Genomic DNA, 15,043 nt, shown 5'->3' with positions numbered 1-15,043 from the left:
AAGAAAAGTGCCCCTACCTACAGGGTGCAAGATCCTATAGATAAAAGTGCCCCCTACCTACAGGACACATGATGGAGGATCCTATAGAGAAAAGTGCCCTCTACCTACAGGACACATGGTGGAGGATCCTATAGAGGAAAGTGTCCCCTATCTACAGGACACATGGAGGATCGTATAGAAAAAAGTGTCCCCTACCTACAGGACACATGGTGGAGGATGCTATAGAGGAAAGTTCCTCCTACCTACAGGAACACAGGGCGGAGGATCCTATAAAGAAAAGTGCCCCTACCTACAGGGTGCAAGATCCTATAGATAAAAGTGCCCCCTACCTACAGGACACATGATGGAGGATCTTATAGAGAAAAGTGCCCTCTACCTACAGGACACATGGTGGAGGATCCTATAGAGGAAAGTGTCCTCTACCTACAGGACACATGGTGGAGGATCCTATAGAGGAAAGTGTCCTCTACCTACAGGACACATGGTGGAGGATGCTATAGAGGAAAGTGCCTCCTACCTACCGGAACACAAGGTGGAGGATCCTATAAAGAGAAGTGCCCCTACCTACAGGGTGCAAGATCCTATAGATAAAAGTGCCCCCTACCTACAGGACACATGATGGAGGATCCTATAGAGAAAAGTGCCCTCTACCTACAGGACACATGGTGGAGGATCCTATAGAGGAAAGTGTCCCCTATCTACAGGACACATGGAGGATCGTATAGAAAAAAGTGTCCCCTACCTACAGGACACATGGTGGAGGATGCTATAGAGGAAAGTTCCTCCTACCTACAGGAACACAGGGCAGAGGATCCTATAGAGAAAAGTGCCCCTACCTACAGGGTGCAAGATCCTATAGATAAAAGTGCCCCCTACCTACAGGACACATGATGGAGGATCCTATAGAGAAAAGTGCCCTCTACCTACAGGACACATGGTGGAGGATGCTATAGAGGAAAGTTCCTCCTACCTACAGGACACATGGTGGAGTATCCTATAGAGAAAAGTGCCCTCTACCTACAGGACACATGGTGGAGGATCCTATAGAGGAAAGTGTCCCCTATCTACAGGACACATGGTGGAGGATCCTATAGAGAAAAGTGCCCTCTACCTACAGGACACATGGTGGAGGATCCTATAGAGGAAAGTTCCTCCTACCTACAGGACACATGGTGGAGTATCCTATAGAGAAAAGTGCCCCTACCTACAGGGTGCAAGATCCTATAGATAAAAGTGTCCCCTATCTACAGGACACATGATGGAGGATCCTATAGAGGAAAGTTCCTCCTACCTACAGGACACATGGTGGAGGATCCTATAGAGAAAAGTGCCCCTACCTACAGGGTGCAAGATCCTATAGATAAAAGTGTCCCCTATCTACAGGACACATGATGGAGGATCCTATAGAGAAAAGTGCCACCTACCTACAGGACACATGGTGGAGGATGCTATAGAGGAAAGTTCCTCCTACCTACAGGACACATGGTGGAGTATCCTATAGAGAAAAGTGCCCTCTACCTACAGGACACATGGTGGAGGATCCTATAGAGGAAAGTGTCCCCTATCTACAGGACACATGGTGGAGGATCCTATAGAGGAAAGTTCCTCCTACCTACAGGAACACAGGGCGGAGGATCCTATAGAGAAAAGTGCCACCTACCTACAGGACACATGATGGAGGATCCTATAGAGGAAATATACACAGTAGATCCATATCCTCTTATTCCTGACATACATTGAGGGGTCAGTAATGTTCACCACAATTGTATCATTTTTAGTACCATTTTTGAAGAGTGGCACTTAGTTTCATTTATAATATCTATTATCTATCTATCTATCTATCTATCTATCTATCTATCTATATATCTATCCTCTTGCTGTTTGGATACAATACAGACTGGCAGGAGTTAATATTTTGCCTCGTTCCCTCCCATGGAGAGTTGCTATGCAGAGTAGAAACACAAGCAGAAGGCGCCTGTCTCTTTAAAGAGAGGAGGCCGCCGCCGGCTCTTACAGGGCAGCCGTCAGGGACTGGCAGGAAGGATGAGAGTCTTTGGCATCAGAAGTCCCTGCAGTGCAGAGCACATCCTGGGTATGTAGGTCGGAAGGGGTGGGTGCATGCAGAGATCCAGAGGTTGGGGGGCCGGTGCATGCAGAGATCCATAGGTCGGGGGGGGGGGTGCTTGCAGTGATTCAGAGGTTTGGGGGGGTGCATGCTGAAATCCAGAGGTGGGGGGTGCATGCAGAGATCCAGAGGTTGGGGGGGCCGGTGTATGCAGAGATCCAGAGGTTGGGGGGCCGGTGCATGCAGAGATCCAGAGGTCGGGGGGGGGGGCGGTGCATGCAGTGATTCAGAGGTTGGGGGGGTGCATGCTGAAATCCAGAGGTGGGGGGTGCATGCAGAGATGCAGAGGTGGGGGGCCGGTGCATGCAGAGGTCGGGGGGCCGATGCAGGCAGTGACTGTGATCATTATGTTGCTCAGGACATAGCTGTAGTCTCCTTGATGTCGGGCTCCGGTCTGGTGCTCACACCATGCAGTGATATTGCTGTTGCATTCATGATGCCTCGCACTACCAGTGACGTATACGATCTGTGATTTCCCTACAGACTGCTGCTGAATCAAGGAGACTCTGCACCAAGAAGAGGAAGTTCTCCTCCAGGGACCTGAGTGGGGACCCCGGCCGGGGTGATATCACACATGTGTATGGTAGAGGCATCCCCGGAGAGCCTCCTCACATCTCATCCTCCTACATAGGTGTGGATCAGTTTCTCCATGAATACAAGAGCAGCGTCGGTGGACCCCGTACAATGCACGACTAGTTCTCCCTGCACCATGTCCCTTCCCAGGCTGCTCCTCGGGGGCGGTGCTCTCACCGCAGGGCTCCAGAACTGCAGGTCCTGTTCTTCCTCTGTAAGTTCTGCCAGGCGTCTTAGGGTGCTGGTGGACATGGATGGAGTGCTGGCGGACTTCGAGGGTGGCTTCTTGAAGAAGTACAGAGTTCAGTACCCCAAGGAGCCTTACATTGACCTGAATAACCGTAGAGGATTCTGGGTATCGGAGCAGTACGAGAACCTGAAGCCTGGACTGAGTGTAAGTTACGGGGGGGGAGCGCCCAGTTTTGGGTATTTTCCACCTGTTTCTCAAAAAGAGAGGAATGTTTCCAGTCCAAACCATGGATAATATTTGTACATTTTCTTATTCCCCAGTGTATTTCTTTTTCTTCAGGAGAAAGCTATAAGTATTTGGGAAGCAAAGAATTTCTTCTTGGATCTGGATCCGATTGATGGCGCGGTAGAGGCCTTCAAACAAATGTCCAACTTACCCAAGTGAGTGTTTAATTTCTGAGTCTTCTCAAATGCATTTGTGCTACTGTGGGAAACCATCAGTATGCAGGAAAGCTGGGTGACAACACTGCTCCACTTAACAGCAAACCGTACCTCAATGTTCATCAATATGACTATCGAATTAAAGTTTTACCTAATCGGGCAGATCAGACCCTCGTGAGTCTGAAGATTAAGAGCAGGAATTGGTTGTCGCTAGAGTTGGTGCAAAACTATTTGCACCACCCGGTCCATTGACCACGTCAGTAATCAGTGGCAGATGAGTGGGAGACCTGACGGCATCCGCGGCTCTTCTTTTGATTAGCCGGCTTGGCGTGATGTCACTCCTGGCGCCAGTTCAGCTAATCATCAGAGGAACCACAGATGCCGTCAGGTAAAGGGGGGTTCTCGGGGCTCCCGTCCTGCGACTACAGATTACAGACGTGGCTGATGGGCCCACATGCAACGAAAAAAAGTACGAAAAGAAGCATCAAAATGCGTTGGGTGAAGGAGAGTTTGGCATCACTGACATCTAATGTTTCGCCAGTAACACGGAAACCGACCGAGTGTTCAAGTGTCGCAAAATGCTGATCTGTCTGTAATATGTCACCTGTCACCGCCTCAAGCACAGCTAATTCATAGGGCGTGCAGGGACTTGTCGCTCAGCACATGCTGCGACTAGAGAGAGTGGTCGGTCTCCAAGGCAACCAGCTGTAAACAAAACAAAAGTGTTAATAACTTAAGTACGGACAGAACTTGGAATACATGGTAAATTGCAAACTCCTTGTTTTACATGTACTATCCGATAATATCCAGCTATAAAGATCAAGAATATCTGTTTAAAGTGTCTCACTGTGACCAGCGCTCGCCGAGAATCTGACATGTCTGATTCATGTACATACCTAATACCAGACACACGTGATCTTCACTTGTCGTGTAATAACCGTGGGTTTTGTTTCCCTCCAGCACTGATGTCTTCATCTGCACCAGCCCCATAAAGCGATACCAGTTCTGTCCGTATGAGAAGGTACCGGAGGATAAAAGCTTTACACTTGTTATATGGTGTATTAGAAGGGAACGTTATATCCATCTCATGATCAGTCACAGGGCCTAATATACAACCACAATCCACAATATGGGTCACAAGATCAAACTAATGAAATGTACAGGAATATAACTACTATAATACTGCCCCTATGTACAAGAATATAACTACTATAATACAGCCCCTATGTACAAGAATATAACTACTATAATACTGCCCCCTATGTACAAGAATATAACTACTATAATACTGCTCCTATGTACAAGAATATTACTACTATAATACTGCTCCTATGTACAAGAATATAACTACTATAATACTGCCCCTATGTACAAGAATATAACTACTATAATACTGCTCCTATGTACAAGAATATAACTACTATAATACTGCTCCTATGTACAAGAATATAACTACTATAATACTGCTCCTATCTACAAGTATATAACTACTATAATACTGCTCCTATGTACAAGAATATAACTACTATAATACTGCCCCCTATGTACAAGAATATAACTACTATAATACTGCTCCTATGTACAAGAATATAACTACTATAATACTGCTCCTATGTACAAGAATATAACTACTATAATACTGCTCCTATGTACAAGAATATAACTACTATAATACTGCTCCTATCTACAAGTATATAACTACTATAATACTGCTCCTATGTACAAGAATATAACTACTATAATACTGCCCCCTATGTACAAGAATATAACTACTATAATACTGCTCCTATGTACAAGAATATAACTACTATAATACTGCTCCTATGTACAAGAATATAACTACTATAATACTGCTCCTATGTACAAGAATATAACTACTATAATACTGCTCCTATGTACAAGAATATAACTACTATAATACTGCCCCTATGTACAAGAACATAACTACTATAACACTGCCTATGTACAAGAATATAACTACTATAATACTGCCCCCTATGTACAAGAATATAACTACTATAATACTGCTCCTATGTACAAGAATATAACTACTATAATACTGCTCCTATATACAAGAATATAACTACTATAATACTGCCCCCTATGTACAAGAATATACTTACTATAATACTGCCCCTATGTACAAGAATATAACTACTATAATACTGCTCCCTATGTACAAGAATATAACTACTATAATACTGCTCCCCTATGTACAAGAATATAACTACTATAATACTGCCCCCTATGTACAAGAATATAACTACTATAATACTGTCCCTATGTACAAGAATATACCTACTATAATACTGCCCCTATGTACAAGAATATAACTACTATAATACTGCCCCTATGTACAAGAATACAACTACTATAATACTGTCCTTATGTACAAGAATATAACTACTATAATACTGCTCCTATGTACAAGAATATAACTACTATAATACTGCTCCTATGGACAAGAATATAACTACTATAATACTGCTCCCCTATGTATAAGAATATAACTACTATAATACTGCTCCCTATGTACAAGAATATAACTACTATAATACTGCCCCTATGTACAAGAATATAACTACTATAATACTGTCCCTATATACAAGAATATAACTACTATAACACTGCTCCTATGTACAAGAATATAACTACTATAATACTGCTCCTATGTACAAGAATATAACTACTATAATACTGCCTCTATGTACAAGAATATAACTACTATAATACTGCCCCTATGTACAAGAATATAACTACTATAATACTGCCCCTATGTACAAGAATATAACTACTATAATACTGTCCCTATGTACAAGAATATAACTACTATTATACTGCTCCTATGTACAAGAATATAACTACTATAGTACTGCTCCTATGTACAAGAATATAACTACTATAATACTGCTCCTATGTACAAGAATATAACTACTATAATACTGCCCCTATATACAAGAATATAACTACTATAATACTGCTCCTATGTACAAGAATATAACTACTATAATACTGCTCCTATGTACAAGAATATAACTACTATAATACTGCCTCTATGTACAAGAATATAACTACTATAATACTGCCCCTATGTACAAGAATATAACTACTATAATACTGCCCCTATGTACAAGAATATAACTACTATAATACTGCCTCTATGTACAAGAATATAACTACTATAATACTGCCCCTATGTACAAGAATATAACTACTATAATACTGCTCCTATGTACAAGAATATAACTACTATAATACTGCCTCTATGTACAAGAATATAACTACTATAATACTGCTCCTATGTACAAGAATATAACTACTATAATACTGCCCCCTATGTACAAGAATATAACTACTATAATACTGCCCCTATGTACAAGAATATAACTACTATAATACTGCCTCTATGTACAAGAATATAACTACTATACTACTGCCCCTATGTACAAGAATATAACTACTATAATACTGCCCCTATGTACAAGAATATAACTACTATAATACTGTCCCTATGTACAAGAATCTAACTACTATAATACTGCTCCCCTATGTATAAGAATATAACTACTATAATACTGCTCCCTATGTACAAGAATATAACTACTATAATACTGCCCCTATGTACAAGAATATAACTACTATAATACTGCCTCTATGTACAAGAATATAACTACTATAATACTGCCCCTATGTACAAGAATATAACTACTATAATACTGCCCCTATGTACAAGAATATAACTACTATAATACTGTCCCTATGTACAAGAATATAACTACTATAATACTGCCTCTATGTACAAGTATATAACTACTATAATACTGCCCCTATGTACAAGAATATAACTACTATAATACTGCCCCTATGTACAAGAATATAACTACTATAATACTGCCCCTATGTACAAGAATATAACTACTATAATACTGCCCCTATGTACAAGAATATAACTACTATAATACTGCCCCCATGTACAAGAATATAACTACTATAATACTGCTCCTATGTACAAGAATATAACTACTATAATACTGCCCCTATGTACAAGAATATAACTACTATAATACTGCCCCTATGTACAAGAATATAACTACTATAATACTGCCTCTATGTACAAGAATATAACTACTATAATACTGCCCCTATGTACAAGAATATAACTACTATAATACTGCCCCTATGTACAAGAATATAACTACTATAATACTGCCCCTATGTACAAGAATATAACTACTATAATACTGCCCCTATGTACAAGAATATAACTACTATAATACTGCCCCCTATGTACAAGAATATAACTACTATAATACTGCCCCTATGTACAAGAATATAACTACTATAATACTGCCCCCTATGTACAAGAATATAACTACTATAATACTGCCCCTATGTACAAGAATATAACTACTATAATACTGCCCCTATGTACAAGAATATAACTACTATAATACTGCCCCTATGTACAAGAATATAACTACTATAATACTGCTCCTATGTACAAGAATATAACTACTATAATACTGCCTCTATGTACAAGAATATAACTACTATAATACTGCCCCTATGTACAAGAATATAACTACTATAATACTGCCCCTATGTACAAGAATATAACTACTATAATACTGCCCCTATGTACAAGAATATAACTACTATAATACTGCCCCTATGTACAAGAATATAACTACTATAATACTGCTCCTATGTACAAGAATATAACTACTATAATACTGCCTCTATGTACAAGAATATAACTACTATAATACTGCCCCTATGTACAAGAATATAACTACTATAATACTGCCCCTATGTACAAGAATATAACTACTATAATACTGCCCCTATGTACAAGAATATAACTACTATAATACTGCTCCTATGTACAAGAATATAACTACTATAATACTGCCCCTATGTGCAAGAATATAACTACTATAATACTGCCCCTATGTACAAGAATATAACTACTATAATACTGCCTCTATGTACAAGAATATAACTACTATAATACTGCCCCTATGTACAAGAATATAACTACTATAATACTGCCCCATGTACAAGAATATAACTACTATAATACTGCTCCTATGTACAAGAATATAACTACTATAGTACTGCTCCTATGTACAAGAATATAACTACTATAATACTGCTCCTATGTACAAGAATATAACTACTATAATACTGTCCCTATGTACAAGAATATAACTACTATAATACTGCTCCTATGTACAAGAATATAACTACTATAGTACTGCTCCTATGTACAAGAATATAACTACTATAATACTGCCCCTATATACAAGAATATAACTACTATAATACTGCTCCTATGTACAAGAATATAACTACTATAATACTGCTCCTATGTACAAGAATATAACTACTATAATACTGTCCCTATGTACAAGAATATAACTACTATAATACTGCTCCTATGTACAAGAATATAACTACTATAGTACTGCTCCTATGTACAAGAATATAACTACTATAATACTGCTCCTATGTACAAGAATATAACTACTATAATACTGCCCCTATATACAAGAATATAACTACTATAATACTGCCCCTATGTACAAGAATATAACTACTATAATACTGCTCCCTATGTACAAGAATATAACTACTATAATACTGCTCCTATGTACAAGAATATAACTACTATAGTACTGCTCCTATGTACAAGAATATAACTACTATAGTACTGCTCCTATGTACAAGAATATAACTACTATAATACTGCCCCTATATACAAGAATATAACTACTATAATACTGCCCCTATGTACAAGAATATAACTACTATAATACCGCCCCCTATGTACAAGAATATAACTACTATAATACTGCTCCTATGTACAAGAATATAACTACTATAGTACTGCTCCTATGTACAAGAATATAACTACTATAGTACTGCTCCTATGTACAAGAATATAACTACTATAATACTGCCCCTATATACAAGAATATAACTACTATAATACTGCCCCTATGTACAAGAATATAACTACTATAATACCGCCCCCTATGTACAAGAATATAACTACTATAATACTGCTCCTATGTACAAGAATATAACTACTATAATACTGCTCCCTATGTACAAGAATATAAATACTATAATACTGCTCCTATGTACAAGAATATAACTACTATAATACTGCTCCTATGTACAAGAATATAACTACTATAATACTGCTCCCTATGTACAAGAATATAACTACTATAATACTGCCCCTATGTACAAGAATATAACTACTATAATACTGCTCCTATGTACAAGAATATAAATACTATAATACTGCTATGTACAAGAATATAACTACTATAATACTGCTCCTATGTACAAGAATATAACTACTATAATACTGTCCCTATGTACAAGAATATAACTACTATAATACTGCTCCTATGTACAAGAATATAACTACTATAGTACTGCTCCTATGTACAAGAATATAACTACTATAATACTGCCCCTATATACAAGAATATAACTACTATAATACTGCTCCTATGTACAAGAATATAACTACTATAATACTGCTCCTATGTACAAGAATATAACTACTATAATACTGTCCCTATGTACAAGAATATAACTACTATAATACTGCTCCTATGTACAAGAATATAACTACTATAGTACTGCTCCTATGTACAAGAATATAACTACTATAATACTGCTCCTATGTACAAGAATATAACTACTATAATACTGCCCCTATATACAAGAATATAACTACTATAATACTGCCCCTATGTACAAGAATATAACTACTATAATACTGCTCCCTATGTACAAGAATATAACTACTATAATACTGCTCCTATGTACAAGAATATAACTACTATAGTACTGCTCCTATGTACAAGAATATAACTACTATAGTACTGCTCCTATGTACAAGAATATAACTACTATAATACTGCCCCTATATACAAGAATATAACTACTATAATACTGCCCCTATGTACAAGAATATAACTACTATAATACCGCCCCCTATGTACAAGAATATAACTACTATAATACTGCTCCTATGTACAAGAATATAACTACTATAATACTGCTCCCTATGTACAAGAATATAAATACTATAATACTGCTCCTATGTACAAGAATATAACTACTATAATACTGCTCCTATGTACAAGAATATAACTACTATAATACTGCTCCCTATGTACAAGAATATAACTACTATAATACTGCCCCTATGTACAAGAATATAACTACTATAATACTGCTCCTATGTACAAGAATATAAATACTATAATACTGCTATGTACAAGAATATAAATACTATAATACTGCTCCTATGTACAAGAATATAACTACTATAATACTGCCCCTATGTACAAGAATATAAATACTATAATACTGCTATGTACAAGAATATAAATACTATAATACTGCTCCTATGTACAAGAATATAACTACTATAATACTGCTCCTATGTACAAGAATATAAATACTATAATACTGCTATGTACAAGAATATAAATACTATAATACTGATCCTATGTACAAGAATATAACTACTATAATACTGCTCCTATGTACAAGAATATAACTACTATAATACTGCTCCTATGTACAAGAATATAACTACTATAATACTGCTCCTATGTACAAGAATATAACTACTATAATACTGCTCCTATGTACAAGAATATAACTACTATAATACTGCTCCTATGTACAAGAATATAACTACTATAATACTGCCCCCTAAGTACAAGAATATAATTTCAGTGATACTGCCATACGGAGACATGCTGTTGTGCTGACTCTTTCTCTCTCGCACAGTACGCTTGGGTGGAGAAACACTTTGGACATGAGTTTTTGGAGCAGATTATTCTGACCAGGGACAAGACTGTGGTTTCTGCTGATCTCCTGATCGATGACCGGCCTGATATTATGGGTAACATTCACCACTGATCATTATTGGGGGGGGGGTCTTACAGGTAGAGAAAATGAAGAAACATTCGAATTATGTTAAAGGGATTTTCTTGTGAACACAGCCCCCTTTCTGTGTGCCTAGGTAGGTTATATGGACGTCGTAGAGGGGTCCCGTACTCGATTCCCATCTTGTGAGCGCAGCCATTACATGTATTTCATGGTTGGCGTTCATTAGAACGACAGGCTTGTGACATTTCACAGAGGGTAGGGTGACTGTGTGACTAAAGGATAGCTCCAGTTACTAAAAATGGCTGTAAAGTATGAGCTGTACTGGCTGACATCAGAGGAAAACAGCACACAGTGATAGAACAATTTTCCCTTTTTTTTTGCTCTGCAGGGGCGGAACCAAACCCCAGCTGGGAACACATCCTGTTCACCGCCTGCCACAACCGCCATTTATTAGTGACATCACCGAACCGGAGGCTTCAGTCCTGGAGAGATGATTGGAAAGGGTTACTGGACAGCAAGCGACAGTCCAGCTAATCAATAAATACGAGGAAACCTGTGGATCAGACCTAACTAATCAAATCCGAGCAATCCTCCAATGCTCCTCCCCTTTTTGAAAAGTACTGGAGGCCTCTGATTGGTTCAGAATTATTTGTTTTACTAGCGCACACGGTTACACCATATATTCGCACAAAACGGAAACACACGACGGTGCTGCAAGCGATCACTACCGTTATGCCAGGTGCAGCATGCAATGAAGGCCGGCGGGCGGCGCACCTGTCACATGCACCTTAGCAAATCATTAAATGCTGCTGACGTCTCTGGGACATTTCAGGTAATAGAAGTAAAAATGGCTGCCTCCAGGTGACGCGGGAAAAAGGGTGGGACATAATCAGCACCCCGCCTTAAAGGGGCATTCTACTGTTAGAGATGAGACGTGTTAGCGCAGCGCTCCTTCAGGTATGTCCCTCTGAAGAACTAGTATAGGAAATACATGGCTTTGCAGTCCACTGGAGACCCCCTTTCACCACTTTTATTCTTGCCATACCGTTAGAGGGGCACGATGACATTTTATTATATTTGTTTTTAAACCACTGAAACATTTATTTATGCTTTTTTTTACTACGATTGCCAGTGTCGGGGTAGTGCCAGATAGCTTCAAGGAATTTTCTGTGCACATCTAATCACACTGTGCTATGCCAGTGCATTGTGCTACGCTATACAGTGTGCTATGCCAGTACAGTGTGCTATGCTATATAGTGTGCTATGCCAGTGCAGCATGCTATGCCAGTGCAGCGTGCTATGCTAGTACAATGTGCTATGCTAGTGCAGTGCGCTATGCTAGTACAGTGTGCTATGCCAGTGCAGTGTGCTATACTAGTACAATGTGCTATGCTAGTGCAGTGCGCTATGCCAGTACAGTGTGCTATGCCAGTGCAGCGTGCTATGCTTGTACAATGTGCTATGCTAGTGCAGTGCGCTATGCTAGTAAAGTGTGCTATGCCAGTGCAGCGTGCTATGCTTGTACAATGTGCTATGCTAGTGCAGTGCGCTATGCTAGTACAGTGTGCTATGCCAGTGCAGTGTGCTATGCCAGTGCAGTGTGCTATGCTAGTTCAGTGTGCTATGCCAGTGCAGTGTGCTATGCTATACAGTGTGCTATGCCAGTGCAGTGTGCTATGCTAGTACAGTGTGCTATGCCAGTACAGTGTGCTATGCTAGTACAGTGTGCTATGCCAGTGCAGTGTGCTATGCCAGTGCAGTGTGCTATGCTAGTACAGTGTGCTATGCTAGTAGTGTGTTATGCCAGTGCAGTGTGCTATGCTATACAGTGTGCTATGCCAGTGCAGTGTGCTATGCTAGTACAGTGTGCTATGCCAGTACAGTGTGCTATGCCAGTACAATGTGCTATGCCAGTGCAGTTCGCTATGCTAGTACAGTGTGCTATGCCAGTGCAGTGCGCTATGCCAGTACAGTGTGCTATGCCAGTGCAGTGTGCTATGCCAGTGCAGTGCGCTATGCCAGTGCAGTGTGCTATGCCAGTGCAGCGTGCTATGCCAGTGCAGTGTGCTATGCCAGTGCAGCGTGCTATGCCAGTGCAGTGTGCTATGCTAGTACAGTGTGCTATGCCAGTGCAGTGTGCTATGCTAGTACAGTGCGCTATGCCAGTGCAGTGCGCTATGCCAGTGCAGCGTGCTATGCCAGTGCAGCGTGCTATGCTAGTACAGTGTGCTATGCCAGTACAGTGCGCTATACCAGTGCAGTATGCTATGCCAGTGCAGCGTGCTATGCCAGTGCAGTGTGCTATGCCAGTGCAGTGTGCTATGCTAGTACAGTGAGCTATGCCAGTACAGTGTGCTATGCCAGTGCAGTGCGCTATGCTAGTACAGTGCGCTATGCCAGTGCAGTGTGCTATGCTAGTACAGTGAGCTATGCCAGTACAGTGAGCTATGCCAGTACAGTGCGCTATGCCAGTGTAGTGTGCTATGCTAGTACAGTGTGTTATGCCAGTGCAGGGTCCGAGGGGGCGGAGACTGACACAGGGAAAATATGCTAACATATGAGCTTATTTATTGTCTATGGGGTCAATAACACTAATCCTCAAGAAACGGTTTACTTGGTTTAGTTTTTATCGTGGATTGTATTTTTTTCTGTAGAGGGTCATTATCACTTTACACTCATAAAAAAAATTTAAAGAAAATGCAAAAAATATATACCGTATATGTATAGTGGCGGTATAGAATGCTGTTTATGTCCCAGCAGTGTCTTATGATCAAACTTTACTTAAAGGGAAGGTGTCAGTAGGAAAAGTACTGATTGTTTACATCAGGTTTTTCTGTTAATTACTATTCATATAAAAATGGTAGTTTTTTTAAATATCAGTAATATGAAAATTGTAAAAAAAATAGATAAAACATATCGTATATAGATTTAATGTAAAAACCTGATGTACAAAAGACCTGTCACTTGCCATAAATATATTATTTTCTTACCTGGTGTAAACGCCGCCGTTCTCCTGAGTCCGGCAATGTTTTTATTTTCTTCCTGCGCCTCTCCGTTCCTGAGATATCATCCCCTTTTAGGTTTTTTTTTAAAGTCTTGTTAGGCAATGGGGTGTGGTCTTCAAAAACATGCCCACAGAAGACTTGATGACCACGCCCTCTTGGCTAACGAGAGTAGAGTTATTTGCAGGGAAGAAGAAGCCATATCTCAGCAACGGAGAAGCGCAGGAAAAAAAGAAAAACATCGGTGGATTCAGGAGAACGGCGGCATTTACACCATCCAAAAAAAAAATGACATATCGATGCGAGTGACAGGTCCTCTTTATACAATGGATAATTTTCTAATGACACTTTCCCTTTAAGTCCTGGAAGCTGAGATATAAGGGGTTATTGGTAGGGATTACTGTGTACAAACAACTCCTCATATCTCAGCTTCCTTATGTGACACGAGGGGCGGCACATTGGGGTGAATCGGGCTCCAGATGTTTTGTTTTTACTTTATCTACAAAATGAAGAACTGTGACATAATGACGGGTGATCGGGACGCGTCACTATCTGTAGTGTTCTGTATGTATGGCAGCGGTCACACTGTGTGGTGAAGGGTCCGGGGTCCCTGTGACCGGAGCCGCCTCCATTCTCTGCAGCCGGAGAGGATTGTTCCCGGTGTTATTCTATGAAGATGGAGAAATAGAAAGATGTTATTATAAGAAATAATACATCATATATGCACTGTACAAAGAATATCTGTGACAAACCGCCGAACTGTAAAATATATCCTGTGTGGTGCTTA

At 39.7% G+C, this 15,043-nt stretch overlaps 1 protein-coding gene across 4 annotated transcripts in view; it reads left to right on the top strand.

Moving 5' to 3' along the window:
• Nucleotides 1–15,043, top strand: part of NT5M (5',3'-nucleotidase, mitochondrial) — an 18,879-nt gene extending 3,836 nt beyond the window's left edge. For 2 of the 4 annotated variants that reach the window (XM_073558516.1, XM_073558515.1), the window contains exons 2-6: nt 2,609–3,092; nt 3,228–3,328; nt 4,289–4,349; nt 11,153–11,267; nt 11,643–15,043. In XM_073558516.1, coding sequence (XP_073414617.1) covers nt 2,775–3,092; nt 3,228–3,328; nt 4,289–4,349; nt 11,153–11,267; nt 11,643–11,788 — 741 coding nt within the window. In that variant the 5' untranslated portion in view covers nt 2,609–2,774 and the 3' untranslated portion in view covers nt 11,789–15,043. Of the gene's footprint in view, nt 1–1,961; nt 2,093–2,458; nt 3,093–3,227; nt 3,329–4,288; nt 4,350–11,152; nt 11,268–11,642 lie in introns of those variants that run through there. The other 2 variants (XM_073558513.1, XM_073558514.1) reach the window with 2 other exon arrangements.

This window comes from Dendrobates tinctorius, unplaced genomic scaffold (assembly GCF_039654945.1).
Source record: "Dendrobates tinctorius isolate UK_male_01 unplaced genomic scaffold, ASM3965494v1 ptg000257l, whole genome shotgun sequence".
In the NCBI taxonomy this organism is placed as follows: Eukaryota; Metazoa; Chordata; class Amphibia; order Anura; family Dendrobatidae; genus Dendrobates; species Dendrobates tinctorius.
This window is presented reverse-complemented; position numbering and strand designations above follow the sequence as displayed.